This window comes from Anabrus simplex, chromosome 1 (assembly GCF_040414725.1).
Source record: "Anabrus simplex isolate iqAnaSimp1 chromosome 1, ASM4041472v1, whole genome shotgun sequence".
Lineage (NCBI taxonomy): Eukaryota > Metazoa > Arthropoda > Insecta > Orthoptera > Tettigoniidae > Anabrus > Anabrus simplex.
In genome coordinates this window covers 824,258,514-824,274,241 of record NC_090265.1, presented here as the reverse complement: position 1 = coordinate 824,274,241, position 15,728 = coordinate 824,258,514, and the positions used below count along the sequence as shown (strand labels likewise).

General features: G+C 42.3%; 1 protein-coding gene across 1 annotated transcript in view; it reads right to left on the bottom strand.

Moving 5' to 3' along the window:
* The window catches only part of LOC136873862 (calpain-9), a 1,061,895-nt gene that overhangs the window by 339,232 nt on the left and 706,935 nt on the right, over positions 1-15,728 (bottom strand). The window contains exon 3 of the mRNA XM_068227619.1: positions 12,039-12,114. Coding sequence (XP_068083720.1) covers positions 12,039-12,114 — 76 coding nt within the window. The remainder of the gene's footprint in view (positions 1-12,038; positions 12,115-15,728) is intronic.

The following is a 15,728-nucleotide window of genomic DNA, read 5'->3' as shown; positions in this document are numbered from 1 at the left end:
TCTCCATAAATCGACATTTTTTAGAAGTACGGTGAGGTTAACATTTATAAAACAGTGTTTACTTTCTGTACCGAGTGAGTTGGCTGCGCGGATCAGACTTTTCAGCTGTTAGCTTGCATTGTAGAGAAGGTTGGTTTGAATCCCACTGTCGGCGGTTTTCCATGACTTCCCATTATCACATAATTTAAATGCGAGGGCTCTTACCTTATTTAAGGCCACAGTCGCTTTCTTCCTAGTCCTAAACCTGTCCTCCCTTCATCGCGATGAGACCTGAGTCTCTGTGGCGTACAATTAGGGACGTTCCGATATACTAAAATATCGATATTAGTTCGATATCGATAATTAAAGTGTCGATATATCTCGACATCAAGTGATTTTCTTTCGAAAATACAAGGATTTGAAATTATATTGAAGTTCTTTAAATTTGAGATCAGTACAGTTACAAGAATACAATAAGATAATTAAGAGAATCTAATATATCGATCAAAATATTGTGTGTAAAATCATGTTCAAAAGTTTGTTGTATTTCCAATGAATATGGAATGTTTAAAGCATTGTTTTCTACACTGTGATATTTAACTGTCTATTTTTGTTAAGAACATCCACACTCTACTAGGCGGTGGGGACCAATGTGGCCACAACGAAAAATTGCCTACATTCCAATGTGTTGTCCAGCTGAGAATTTCATCGGCATCTGAAAATTAATTTATACTACATTCAACCCTGTGTAAATTGGAACTCATATGTACCGGAAACCCGTAAAAATGGGGGGAGGGGGGAATCGGAATAGAGGAATTTCCAAATACTTTACAAAGGAAAACTGGCTAATGCATTGGGCAGTACCGCACCTACAAACTGATCTCTCATTTGCTTAGCCGAGCCCGTAGAACCTCATACTGTTGAGAGATTGACGGCAGTCTTAATCCGGCGTTGAGTATCAAACAATGAATAAAGGTGAGTTAATTTTAAGCAGGATATAATCGAATTCAGTTCATATGAAACTAATATATCTGTCTGAAATGGTACGTAAATTAGTACTAACAAACGTCAGTGCGAAGTGCGATGCTCTTTTTATGACCACTGTCGTTTGGTAACACGTATCGTTTTGCAGATCACTATGAGACTCAGGGCTGCGAAAGATGTGGTCGATGAGATCAAACACAAGTAGGTTTTCAGTGATGCTCGGATTAAGGTACAGCCCCAGCATTTGCCTGGTGTGACGATGAGGAAACCGTGGAAAATTATCTTTAGGGCTGCCAACGGAGGGATTCAAAACCACCATCCCTGTATTCCTTTATAAACCAGAATTAGACACTTGGCAGTGTCGAGAATAGAATCCTGCCCAACCGGGAAAAAACTACCACAAAACCTCTAAAGCACGACACAAGATGTTTTTTGATATTTTCTAATATTAATAATAAGACTATTTGGCACTGGCGTGCACATGCTTCTTAAGAGTTAAAACGTTTATTTTCTCGTCTAGAATTTTCTTTTCTTATGATTTGTTTTTTTCACACTTAATCAAATCCTTTTCTCCACGCTACTGATTGTGAAACACAACACCTTACTTTAGTCAAACCCCACCTTCACTTTGTTTTGAAACATCCCGCACTTTTGTATTGTCTTTCAATGTATCTTCCTTACAAATGGATAGAGATAACTTTTTTCTGTAGAGAACAATTCATTAAAGGGGTCAATGTTCGGAAATTTAATTAGAAGGAATTCCAGTTTTCGGTGGTTCACTCTGTAAAGGAATTTTACATCACTAGTCCACAAAATATAATTTACACTTTTAATGATTAGTTCCAGAAATAAAAATTATATAAGTTTATTTTCTAAAAATATTTAGAGAAACTCCAAATAAACCTGCGAAAATTTCTGTGAGCAGTAGTGGCGAGAAAGTTAGTTAATTTTATTGAATTAATATTAGTGAGTGCATATTTGGAGCGGTATTCTATGAAACCCTTCGACGTAACGACGTTGAAACTCTCGATTCCGTATGAAGTCCCATGTGAAAAAACAATGAACGTCGTCACCACTTGAATAAAAAAAATTCGTGTGGCTATTTCTAGCCGAGTGCAGCCCTTGTAAGGCAGACCCTCCGATGAGGGTGGGCGGCATCTGCCATGTGTAGGTAACTGCGTGTTATTGTGGTGGAGGATAGTGTTATGTGTGGTGTGTGAGTTGCAGGGATGTTGGGGACAGCACGAACACCCAGCCCCCGGGCCATTGGAATTAACCAATGAAGGTTAAACTCCCCGACCCGGCCGGGAATCTAACCCGGGACCCTCTGAACCGAAGGCCAGTACGCTGACCATTCAGCCAACGAGTCGGACACCGCTTGAATCAGAAGTTCCTTTGACTTGAAGAGAAACAGAAAGGAACAGGCCATCTTAATGCAAACACTCCTCAGCTGTCAATAATAATAATAATAATAATAATAATAATAATAATAATAATAATAATAATAATAATAATAATAATAATAATAATAATAATAATGCCATCCAACCTTTAGGACGGAATCGTGAAGCAAACATACATACATACTCACTTGGAACAGATGTAATAAAAAATCCATATCCCGAAATGCAAATTTAAGGAGGCATTAGAACACTATAATCAAGTCTGAAGCACTATATGCATCTTAAACACTGATCAATGGGTGGCAGATCGTTGATTAAAGATGCAGAAAAACATGAAAGAACAATTTTAAGAAGAATTTTTGGACCAGTCGGTACAGGGGGAATCTGGATGATAATAATATCTCTTTACTTATAGCAACACTCTGAGAAACTCCGAGATAAATTTAGGAGAAAACGTTCGAAATTTTACGGAAATATTCTCAGAATGAGAAATCAGAGATTAACCAAACTAATTATGAACATCGGGCGAGTTGGCTGTGTGGATATTGGCGCGCATCTGTGAGCTTGCATTCGGGAGGTAGTGGGTTAGAACCCCACTGTCGGCAGCCCTGAAGCTGCTTTCCCGTGGTTCCCCATTGTTACACCAGGAAAATGCTGGGGCTGTACCTTAATTAAGGCCACGGTCACTTCCTTCCAACTCCTGGCCCTTTCCTATCCCATCATTGCCATAAGACCTATCTGTCTCGGTGCGACGTAAAACCAACTGAAAAAAAAAAGAAAAGGAAAAAAAGAGAATTCTGAACCTTGCCCTACCAATGAAAGTAAAAAAAAACAATTGGCTGCTAGAAGTTGGAAAAGATCTTCAAGAAATAGGCGTCAGAGATGACACTGTATTAGACAGGTCTAAGTTCAGATAATTAGTCGACAATCACCCCTTTGCAGGCCATTAAAGCACTACTACCAGCAAAACCTGGTTGCAAGGAAAACCACAGCGAGAAGATGAATTTTTGGGAAAAGAAAAATATAAAGATATCAGCAAAATAAGTTCAATCGCGCTCCTTAGCCGGGCATAACGATTATTATTAACGTAGAGTTGTCTTGATTCTCCCGAAAAGGCGTAGGTTTGCTTTCCCGTCAAAATATCGAATTATTCAGAAGCGAGACTTCTACTTCTGGAGTAGATAATGACTCAGATGTTCATTCAGCTTCAACAAGTTTAATTTCAGGGGGACAGGCGGCCTACAAAGAATTAATTATGCTATCTCACTTTGTGTGTCCGGCTCCATGGCTAAATGGTTAGCGCGCTGGCCTTTGGTCACAGGGGTCTCGGGTTCGATTCCCGGCAGGGTCGGGAATTTAAACCATAATTGATTAATTTCGCTGGCACGGGGACTGAGTGTGTGTGTCGTCTTCATCATCATTTCATCCTCATCACGACACGCAGGTTGCCTACGGGAGTCAAATCGAAAGACCTGCATCTGGTGAGCCGAACTTGTCCTCGGACACTCCCGGCACTAAAAGCCATACGCCATTTAATTTCTCACTTTGAGTCAAGTTAACGAATGTTGAAAGCCTTTTCCATCCGCTCCTGAACAGAGTTGGTTTTCCTTGCCTTAGTATTATTTCTATCTGATTTGCCATTTAGTTATTTTTTCACTGTTTCTTTCGTGTTACGTGCTTTAGAAGATCCACGTCAGTTGTTTCTCATTCTAATTCAGATAATTACATGAAAAAGAACCAGAACTTGCAGAATCATCGGTGATGTCTGTCGTAGATAAATCTGCAGTAAAATGACCATCTTATGCAAGTCTCATTCAAACGCAGTAATCTGTGGATCTCCTAGTCGTGAAGACCACTGAGGGGACAGGAGTGCATTGCCTGTTGGTAGCAAGCTAGACTGATGCACACGCATGTTCTCATGGGAACTGCACTCGAGTATCAACAACTTAATCGAAGACTAGTGTCTTCTGTGAAACTGCGCGCACGATTTCAAAGTACAGCTGGAGCGAGAAGCTTGTCGGATAGAGAATGATGTGACTGGTTAAAGATTATGAGTTGTAACCAAAGTAAATAGACCTGTGGCTCTTAAACAATGAATATACTACAGTGAATCGGCAATAAACAATTGTGTGGAAGTTAAATTGGCTATGATTCAGAACTGTACACTATGAATAGGATAGTACTTGAAACTGCTGGAATACGCCAGCGTTGCGTCGTTAGATTTACTAGCACGTTTGAAGAACTCCTGTGAGGGAAAAATTCTGGCTCATTATAATCTCCAAAAACCGTAATAGTAGATAGTGGGACGTAAAGCAAATAACATTATTATTAATTATTATTAATAATTGTTTTTACGTCCTAATAACTACTTCTACTGTTTTCGGAGACGCCGAGGTGCCGGAATTTAGTCCCGCGGGAGTTCTTTTACGTGCCAGTAAATCTACCGACACGAGGCTGACGTATTTGAGCACCTTCAAATACCACTGGACTGCGCCGGGATCGAACCTGCCAAGCTGGGATCAGAAGGCCAGCACCTCAACTGTCTGAATCACTCAGCCCGCCCGTAAAATCAATAACAGAGTCCTAGGAGGAGGCCTTTGCTGGCAAGACCTAGTGTTTACAGTGCACTATGTCTTCTGGTATGGACTAAATCAAATTTGTTACTTTCATTTACCCGTCTGTTTTATCCTTCGCTTTGACGATATGAAAGTGGCTAAGGTATGAACGATGCGCTTAATGCCTTTCCGTATGCTATCAGCCAATGTTACGAGTGGTGTGAAAATTTTGCTCGGTTAGGCTTGACAGACTGATATGTAATAGCAAATTCTGACTCGATGAGGAAAGTAACTGGAAACTACCCCACACCTCATTTCTCTGGCACGTCTCCTCTACGGTGCTTAGGTCATCTATGACAGCTGTTGAGGATCCAACCAGGCTTCGAGATGAGTACTTAATATTGAACCATATCGTTCATGGTGAGAGAAAATTAATATTTAACGCATCAGAAATGTGGTATCAGGGAGTCGAAATCATAAAGGTGCCAAATGTATCTGAGAACGTGAGGGAGGCAGAGAACGCCAGGACGGGCGTGGCACGCTGAGAGAGAGAGGAAGGGAATCGCGTGTAAAGGATGGGGCGACTCGAATGCTGTTAGGGGAATCACACGTGCCACCCTGATAAGAAGAAATGCGGCAGAAAGCAGGACTGGCAAGTTGTGAAACGAGGATAATATCTACGCTTATGGACGAAATCCGGTAAAATTAAAACGACAGAAAAATTTATCATAATTTTCTGAGTGCTATGAATTGATTTGCGGTATTAATAGTCATTGCCTTTCGTTGTACAACTTGCGCGGGATAAGCGTGGAAACCAAACTCTTCTCTGCACAAAGGAGTGATGTGTATATCTTGGTGATTTCCCTGGCGTGGAGACTGTCTGGACTAGTAAGTAGAGCGCGCTAAGTGGAAGTCTTGCTCGTTGTAGATGTCAGCCACGTATGAGGCTGCGTCGTGAGTTTGCAAATTACAGAAAGACTCGTTTTAGAAAATGTAAAGCCAAACACTTAATAACTGTAGCCTGGAAAAATAACTGGTACCCAAACTAGGAAGGGAACAATTAATAGACTTCAAATCAGAGGTCGTGTGCGGTAGAGTGCTAAGAATTTTGTTAAATAACTTTCGACCGGTTAGGCAGTATTTTCAACCCTTCGTGGAAGATGAAGGAATCGGAGTTATCGGAGTGCGCCAGCGGACGTTTAACTGTGTATCTAATTGCAGTTAGTGCGGTATGGAAACTACGACAAGAGCTGTCAACAGCACGAGACCGTCCAACACTCATCAGTCAAGCAGACGGCATCACAATGAACCAACCCCAGGAGCTGAACTGAGGACCAGCGACCCACGACGACGATAGAGTGATGTTGGACTTAGTCCAATTACTGAGTCCGGCATGGAGGAACTGTGAGGTCACCATGCCATGATAAGTTTGAACAGATTTTATTAGCATGAGATGAGGAGAGTTAGCTTTGCATATATTTTCTTTGTAAATAATCATTCATTAAGCCCTTGTGGCAATCAGGTAATTTTACTCAGGACTTTTGCAAGTGCAGTAAGTGTAGTAGCTTTGTATCATTTGTTTGTGGTAATAAGAGAGTTAGGTTGGATTTAGGTTTGATTATTGTCAGATAATGTTATGTTATTTCTTTGGGTTATATTGAATAGTAGTTTTGCGGAGCTACGATCTTTAAAATATAAAGTACATATATGTCTTGTAACCTTTGGTGAGAGACCCTTACTGAGAGTTCCGGGCAACCTAAGGATAGGGTCAGCATGCTATATTTCACAGGTGCTGAAGAAGCTGAGGGTCAGGTATCCTCAACGTTGTATTAGAGAGGGTTATCCAAATTATTCCGGCGAGTTTTCTCATGACTGTGCACGTGGCATGAACCGGAGTCCGATGTATAAAGAGATGAAATGCACGGATGATATTCCGTTTGATTTGAATGGCCTGAAGTTAGGTCCGGCATATAAGCCTAATTATGAATCTGAGGAAATTGACTCAGAGTAATGGTTTTTTTATAATATTGAAAGGCCGAGAGCGCCTGCAGAGTGCCCCGTATTGAGAGCGCAGTGCAATGCATGAAGAGGGGCGCGCAAGCCACGTAACAGATCCCAGTTGTGTGAGAAACTGGACCGTCTAGTGGTAGCCGTCAGCTGATGTAATGTTTTGTTTGTACCCGAGGGGCAGACGGCTATGCACCCCCTCTCGCCAAGGAAGGTCAATGCTATCACCAGATAAGATCCAGGAAAAAAAGTACGTACTTCACCAAGCCTGCAAAACGAGTGTACTTCCTCGTAATTTATATTTCAGTTGCGGTGGTATTTTGGATTTGTTCTGTGTTTTATTGTATCTTGGGTCTTCCTGTGTTTGTCATTTGATTGTGTTTTATTAGAGGGGTAGCACCTATGCTTTCTAGGGGTTGCGACTTCAATCCTCGTCCTTCCCGATGAGCGTGGGCTCATCTTAAATTCATTGCCGTTTGGGGGTAACAGATAGTCCTGTATTTGTATTCGTGTGTATTTGTATCCCGAATTTATGGGAGTAATGTTAAATTTCGTTTCTTTATGTGCGAAGAATTTCTGCTCCTAGTCTCGTGAATTAGGACGTTTAATTACGTCGATTACTGTGTTCAATCTGTTCGAACTTATCAAGACGCTCTGCAGTGTTTATGTAATGACCCCACGCTCTCGGAAGAGATTAATTGGCCATGTTGCCACTTCTTGGCTATTGAGGTGAACTTGTATTTCATGGGTATCTATTTATGGGATTATTAATGTTATTTTCATCCGATTTTATGTTTTCGATTATTAAAGTTTCTTATCCTCATTCACTCACATAATCGCGATTCCTGTCCCGTTATACTCGTATCTTTAAGATTTATTTTAGTTTATTTTTAAGTCAACGAACTGAACTAGCCAGGTTTAGAAAAGGGCAGCAAAATTTGGTAAAATGTGCCTTCTCACACTGTGACCCACCTTTTTAATTTATCACCGACCCAGTAAGGTAGAATATTATACATTTATTTATATATTCATGGTTCATGGTGTGAGTTACTGTAGTCACGTCCTAGTTCGTGAACCATGGGCAACGGCTGAGTGGCCTAGTAAGTGGTCCTGAGAGTCGAGATACCAGTTGCTATGGAATGGGAGTGGCCATCTCGGACATATTTTGAGTCATGGCCCTCCTTGTGCTCAGGCGGCTAGGACTAAGCAATCCACTGGTGGTCCATAACCCGTTCGAGGAGAGATCTTCACTTGGACTATGTGTAAGTAGGGTAGCATCCTGCTTCATGAATTTACCAAGCTCAGAACGTTTTAAGCAAGCCTCGGACCTATGGGAGTAACGGAGTCCCACTCCCACTTGACAGGCGAGGGGCTCCTTGGAAACAACGTGGCGAACGAAATGGAATTCGATGGGGAGCTGTCAATATTAATGGAGCTTATGGAAGAAAGAAAGTAGAACTGGCTGAGTCAGCAAAGAGGATGGATCTGGATATGCTAGGAGTAAGTAATATACGGGTAAGGGGAGATAACGAGGAAGAGATAGGAGATTATAAAGTGTACTTGACGGGTGTTAGAATGGGAAGGGCAGAGTATGGGGTAGGACTGTTTATCAGGAATACCATTGCACGCAACATAGTTTCTGTTAGGCACGTAAATGAGCGAATGATGTGGGTAGATTTGTCAGCTGGAGGAATTAGGACAAGAATCGTCTCAGCGTATTCACCATGTGAGGGTGCAGATGAGGATGAAGTTGACAAGTTTGATGAAGCATTGAGTGACATCATGGTCAGGGTCAACAGTAAGGATAGAATAGTGCTAATGGGCGATTTCAATGCGAGGGTTGGGATTAGAACTTAAGGATACGAAAGGGGTGATTGGTAAATGTGAGGAAGATATGGAAGCTAATGGGAATGGAAAGCGTTTGCTGGACTTCTGTGCTAGTATGGGTTTAGCTGTTACGAATACATTCTTCAAGCATAAGGCTATTCACCTCTACACATAGGAGGCTAGGGGCACCAGATCCATAATAGACTATAATTATCTTAACCGAATTCGAATTTAGGAAATCTGTTAGGAATGTACGAGTTTTCCGGGAATTTTTCGATGATACAGGCCACTATCTGGTCTGTAGTGAACTAAGTATCTCTAAGCCTAGGGTAGAGAAAGTGAAATCTGTCTGCAAACGTATAAAGGTAGAAAATCTCCAGGACGAGGAAATTAGACAGAAATACATGGATATGATTAGTGAGAAGTTTCGAACAGCAGACAGTGAGCAAGTTGCCTGCATTCGTCTGTAGGAGAAGTGGAAAACAACGGAAAACTACTTCGAGGATAGCTGAGGAGATAATCGAACCCCGCTCTACTCAGTTGACCTCCCGAGGCTGAGTGGACCCCGTTCGAGCCCTCGTACCACTTTTCAAATTTCTTGGCAGAACCGAGGATCGAATCGGGGCCTTTGGGCGTGACAGCTAATCGCACTATCCTCTACACCACAGAGACGGTCTCTTTTATAAATTAACTCAGTTTATGGTAGCCGGTATGAACTCAGCTAGATCACCTGATAAGCCTGTTGGTGCACAATCTTGTATAATGTGGTGAACAGTTTGTCTTTCAGCACCGCAGTTACATCCAGGAGAAGGGATTTTCTTCCAATTGTAAAGGGAATCTGCACATTGGCCATAGTTTGTTGTGATTATGTTTAGAGTAGACCAAAACCTGGTGGTTTAGTTGTAACGTAGTTTGCTGTTCTGGTGTAGTGGAGATCGTTGCTCAACATCCGTAGGTATAACTTGAAATTACCCTACACATGTCTCTTGGTTGGTGCTAACTGAGCAAGAATATTGGCTGCCGGATAATCCTGGCATAATATTATCATGACATACACAATGCAGAGCGAGTAACTAAATGGTCTTTTTAAGGATCAGCTGAAATGGAGTAAGGCTCTTAGTGCTGGGATGTGCCCGAGGACTTCGGCTCACCATGTGCAGGTCTTTTGATGTGACGCCCGTACGCGACCTGCGCGTCCTGATAAGGATGAAATGAAATGATGAAGACGACGCATACACCCAGTCCCCGTGCCAGGGGAATTAACCAGTTATGGTTAAAATTCTCGACCCTGTCTGGAATCGAATCCTGGACCCCTACGACCAAGGACCTACATGTTAACCATTTAGCCATGGAGCCGGACGAGGATCTTCTGTCCAGAATGTACTCAAAGAGCATTATATGACCGACCTTGGTAGCTGCAGTCGCTTAAGTGCAATCAGTATCCAGTAGTATTCAGGAGACAGTGGGTTCGAACCTGATTGTCAGCTGCCCTGCAGATGTTTTCCGTGGTTTCACATTTTCACACGAGGCAAATGCTGGGACTGTACCTTAATTAATGCCACGACCACTTTCTTCTCACTTATACAGCCTTTTCCTGTCCCACAGTCGCCATAAGACCTATTTGTGTTGGTGCGACGTAAAGCAAATTGTAAAAAATAGAACATTATAGGAGTAGTATCTTCCAAACAAGATACGCCCAAAATATATACAATACTGTATGCGTAAGTGGCATGTGAACGGTCCTCTTGATTGGGACCGCGGAGCTCCTTTCCATATCATCAACCACATCTTTTACCGCCCATTACTCTTACACCAGAAATTAGAAGACGACTTAGTAAACTTTAATGTATCATTAATCTAATGGCTGAATGTGTTGGATGTTAACTTACAAAACTGTGCCACCTTCAGAAGTTGGAACATAACAATAAAATACAGTGCATTTCCTTACGGGTGGGGCCGGGAGAAACCTCGCTAGCCACGGGCGGGTTTGAGAAGCTGGAGTCTAGTTCGAGAAGGCGGCAGTTGTAAGCCAGCCAACTGTGCAGGGCGTGTGTAGCGCAGTGGTTAGAAATGCAACAGGCTAATGCCCGCTTGGACAGAGAGTTTTGATGTTCGATACATATTGTATGTAAAAAGAGAGTCACGTAGAGAGGTGCGCAGACAATTTGCAATGACATATTCGTGTGCTCCAGTTCCGGGTAGAGAAACTGTTAGACGACTAACAAACTAAGGACCAGAGGATCGCTAAACGCTTCAATTCCTAAGCGAAAACGAAGAGTATTGCTGGAGGACAAAGTTGGTGAATTAAGCGATGTCAGAACTTCGAACATCGCCTATAACATGATTAGCACTGCGTAGACTAATTAATTACTTAATGTGTCTTGGTAGCTCTGTAATATAGACAGTGGAAGCATACAGATAGCTGATTTCCGCCCGACAGCGTAGCTAGTGCACGGCAAGCGATGCTTCGACCTTGACTGGCGCATCTCAAGCCTGCAAGTGATTAGTGCTAAGACAGCAAGGTTTCTCCCGGCCCCACCCGTAAGCGAACGCACTGTACCTCACAATACTGATTATTGATCAGTCTCTACAGAGATTATAGTCTGACTCGTTGGTTGAATGGTCAGCGTACGTACTGGCCTTCGGTTCACAGGGTCGAGGGTTCGATTCCCGGCCGGTTCGGGGTTGATTCCAATAGCTCAGGGGCTGGATGTTTGTGCTGTCCCCAACATCCCTGCAACTCACACACATAACACTATCCTCCACCACAAAAAACACGCAGTTACCTACACATAGCCGATGCTTCCCACACTTATCGGAGGGTCTGCCTTACAAGCGCTGCACCCAGCTAGAAATAGCCAAACGAAATTATTATTAGACTATTACTGCAGAGATTATATAAGATCATAAAAAATCAAAGACACCAACAACAACGAAATAAGGTGCAATATTTTGTGTGTCATTTCGATATTGAAATTAATTATTGCATCACATTTGGAGGAATTCTTTTTTTTTTCATTGGTTTATCATTCGTGGGAATATATTTCCACGTTGGACAGTTTCCATCGTAGACTGTGTAACTGGACACAAGATAGAACCAAATGAAATGCCCACTTAAATAAGGTGCTTGATTTATTCAGGTTCAGGGATTTCTTTCGGGATTCCAGAGTGAGCTAATTTAATGATACCTACAATTTTCGGTAAGGTATAGTACATTCCCTTTACGTATCACTATGGATGAAATGGTAATCCACAAACTTAAAATACTGCACATGCTGGTTACCTGGATAACGTCGACTGCTTATCATCCGGGCGGGTAGCGAAACCGTTCATCCAGTGTCTGGCTGGAGGCACACCATCTGTAACAGAAGTCAAACACATTATTGACAAGTCAATGTTCATATTTCGTATTTTGGTCATAGGTTACCGTGAAATTATGTCAGGAATTATTTGGGTACAGGGTACGAATATGAGCTATAAAACTTCAAATTAGAACCTACAATCTCACAGTTCTTCAGGGCTTTCCGAGCCTTCGGGCATTCAGGTGCATACAGAACCGTACGTGTCAGACAGTTTCCTAGAGACAAATTCATGAAGAGGAAGAAGATGAATGAGGTCTTTCGAGTTGATGCCGTATAGGCGACCTGCGCGTCTATGAGGATGGGTCCCTAACTCTGATGAGTTATGATACTGAAGACGGCACACACAATCAGCCCCCAAGCCATTGGAATTAACCAATGAAGTTTAAAATCCCCGACCCGGCCGGGAATCGAACCCGGGTCCCCCTGGACCAAAGGCCACCACGCTAACCATTTAGCCATGGAGCCGGACTAAGAGTAAACTCGTGTCCTAATCCTGTGGTGGTGCAGCTCTTTTCATGCACATCTGACAGAAAGGTTAAATACAGGTCTTTTGAGTTCACGAGAATCCAATCCAACCACATCCCAGCCCTCCTGTCATTGTTAAATTTCTGGCCGTACCGGGAATCGAACCCGGGTGTCCAAGGAGGGCAGCTAATAACACTGACCGTTACGCTACGGAGGGGGAGAGTACCCCATATGATAAATTAACTTATTATATGATAACGTGGTAAGTAAGGGGGTGGCTCTGAAATTAAGCCGTGGTTGTCTTACCCTACTTTCTTAAAAACTAGGATATTTATTTCTAACTTCAAACAGGAAAGCCTGGGTGAAAGTCTGATATCTAGGTGATGTCACGCTCTGACAGAACTAAGCGTAACAAATTCTCAGAACATGTCACCACAAGTACACAACGTCTGCCCACCATGCGTGGTATTTCGTTGAAATATGTAGGTTTTAAATCGAGGGCAGTAGGACGAACACTATGTCTGTAGTAACAATGTAAATCAACTCCAACATTAGCCAGAACACTCATCTGACAGAAAGATTAATTACAGTTCTTCTTTGAGTTCACGAGAGGTCTGGGAACAGGTCGATGAATTGGCCTCCTATGCCGGAAGTTCCTTAATTTCAGATGACCTTACACCAGATAGTAATGCCTGGTCAGAACTGATTCTCTTGCTTGTTTTCAGGTTTCGACATTGTTAGTGTTCACCATAAATAGTGTTACAAAATATGAGAAGACTACCACATTTGAAACGAATATCGAACGTCATTACAACAGTGTTACCAACTTGTTTTGAGTCATGTTCTTGCAAGCAAAGCAGAACGTAGACATGATATAAGCTTTTGGGCTTTTGTCGTGTCAAGAAAAAGTGAAATTATTTACGTTTCGCAGAACAGTTTCTTTTTAACGTCTTTACTAAAACTGCAAATGCTGGATTTAAAGGGTAGCGGTACGGCGTATACAGAGCAAGCCACGCCCCTTTCTCTCACACTGTCAGACAAAATTAGCTTCAAAATTCTTTCGGACTACCATTTTAATAATACTGCTGACATGTATTTACCTTGTAGTAGGCCTACGTTGTGTGTAAGAGGAGGAAGATATCCTAGGAAGTAATTTACAGTCCAGGGCAGTTTTAAAGCGAGTGAAAAATAAATGAAAATCCACAACCTGTTTCCAGTCATTCGACCGGCTCAGGAATGGAATGAATGAAGCCCACATCTAGCGGCGACGATAGGAACTGTGCCGGCTGCCGCAGCCTGCCGCACTCCTCTGGAGCAATGATTAATGAATGACAGAGGAAATGAAATGATATTGGAGAGTGTGTTTGGAATGAAATATGACAGGGAAAACCAAAGTAATTGGAGAAAAATCTGTCACGCCTCCGCTTGGTCCCGCATAAATTTGATATGGAGTGACCGTGATTTGAACCACGGAACCCAGTGGTGAGAGGCCGGTGCGCTGCCACCTGAGCCACGGAGGCTCTTTTTTAAAGCAAGTATGTTTCCTCAAATTTGCAATTGCCTTTTCCTAGCTTAAAACATATTCAGCTCTTTGCCATGCATAAAATGCTCCTTGCAACAAAGTTCTTATCAGATCCACCTGAAATTTTCAGAGAATATTAAAATGTGCACCAGAATTAAAATTAGTTCAAAATTTTGTTATAAGTTGAATACTACCTTCATATTTTAGCTCCTAAAGTAGCATGAAACTAGACTTTTGCCTATTGGATGAACATTGAAAAATGATATTTCCAATAGTTGATACCTGATCGCAAAAACTCGGAGTTTTTTCGTAAATATATTTGAAAGGTACACAAATTTATAGCCCCCTAAAATGAGAACTGTGCCGAAGGGGGCATTTTCCATTTAACACATACAATTCAAAATTATTTGTCAATAACTTTGCAACCAATTAACTAATCAACTCCAAATTTTATGTGGTGCTATATCTTAATAATATGTGCTTGTGTTTAAAATTTGGTTTTAATAAGTGGTAAATTGTATAAGTTCAAAATTTCCGTCATGATTCTTAACTAATGCAAGAGAGAACAGAAAAAATATGTCCAACCATCAATGGTTTACTTACCGTATGACTTTTTGTGCCGAAAGTGTCCGAGGACATGTTCGACTCGCCTGGTGAAGGTCTTCCTATTTGTCGCCAATAGGTGACCCACAGGTATAAAAGTGGGATGATAATGAGGTAGGAGAAACCCAGTGTCGGCATATAGCCTACTCTTGTCGAATAACACAAAGGAGTCTGCTTATAGCTTTACGTCTCCATCCGACGGACAAATAACCATCAACAGCGTCATATTCCCTCACTGTGGAGAGGTTTTTGGCTCGCAATCTATTGATTTGAAATTGTACACCATCACCTCTCCTGCCCTGCCGGCTAAAAGTCTGGTGACGACAATTTTTTCGACCGACGGGACTCGAACCGGCTGAACACGGTATCAGACCGCATAGACTCCAACGCCTTAACGATCATGGTCACCACGCGGCCTACGTGAATAGTGTATGCACTGTGAAAGACAATTAGGGCAGTATATTATTAAACAGAAAGAGATGCCTACCTGAGGCGATAAAGACGGGCTCGGTTCACCCGGAACAACGTGGATTGGATTGCTCGTCAAAAAGTAGAAAAATTTACAAACAAGATTTCCACATCTGGATAGACACACAGCCCTGAGGTTTACTCACCCCATGACAAGAACGACCACCAGGTTAATTTCTGGGGGTACCGGGCGAGTTGGCCGTGCGGTTAGAGGTGCGCGGCTGTGAGCTTGCATCCGGGAGACAGTGGATTCGAATCCCACTGTCGGCAGCCCTGAAGAGAGTTTTCCGTGGTTTCCCATTTTCACACCAGGGAAATGCTGGGGCTGTACCTTAATGAAGGCCACGGCCGCTTCCTTCCAACTTCTAGGCCTTTCCTATCCCATCGTCGCCATAAGTCCTATCTGTGTCGGTGCGGCGTAAAGCCACTATCAAAAAGAAAAAAATTAAAAAATCTGGGGACAAAGGCAGCGGGGAATAGGTAGGTAACCTGTATATCCCACTCAGAGCCGTGGTTACGGATAATGTTAAGTCTTTAACTTGAAGTCTGCAAG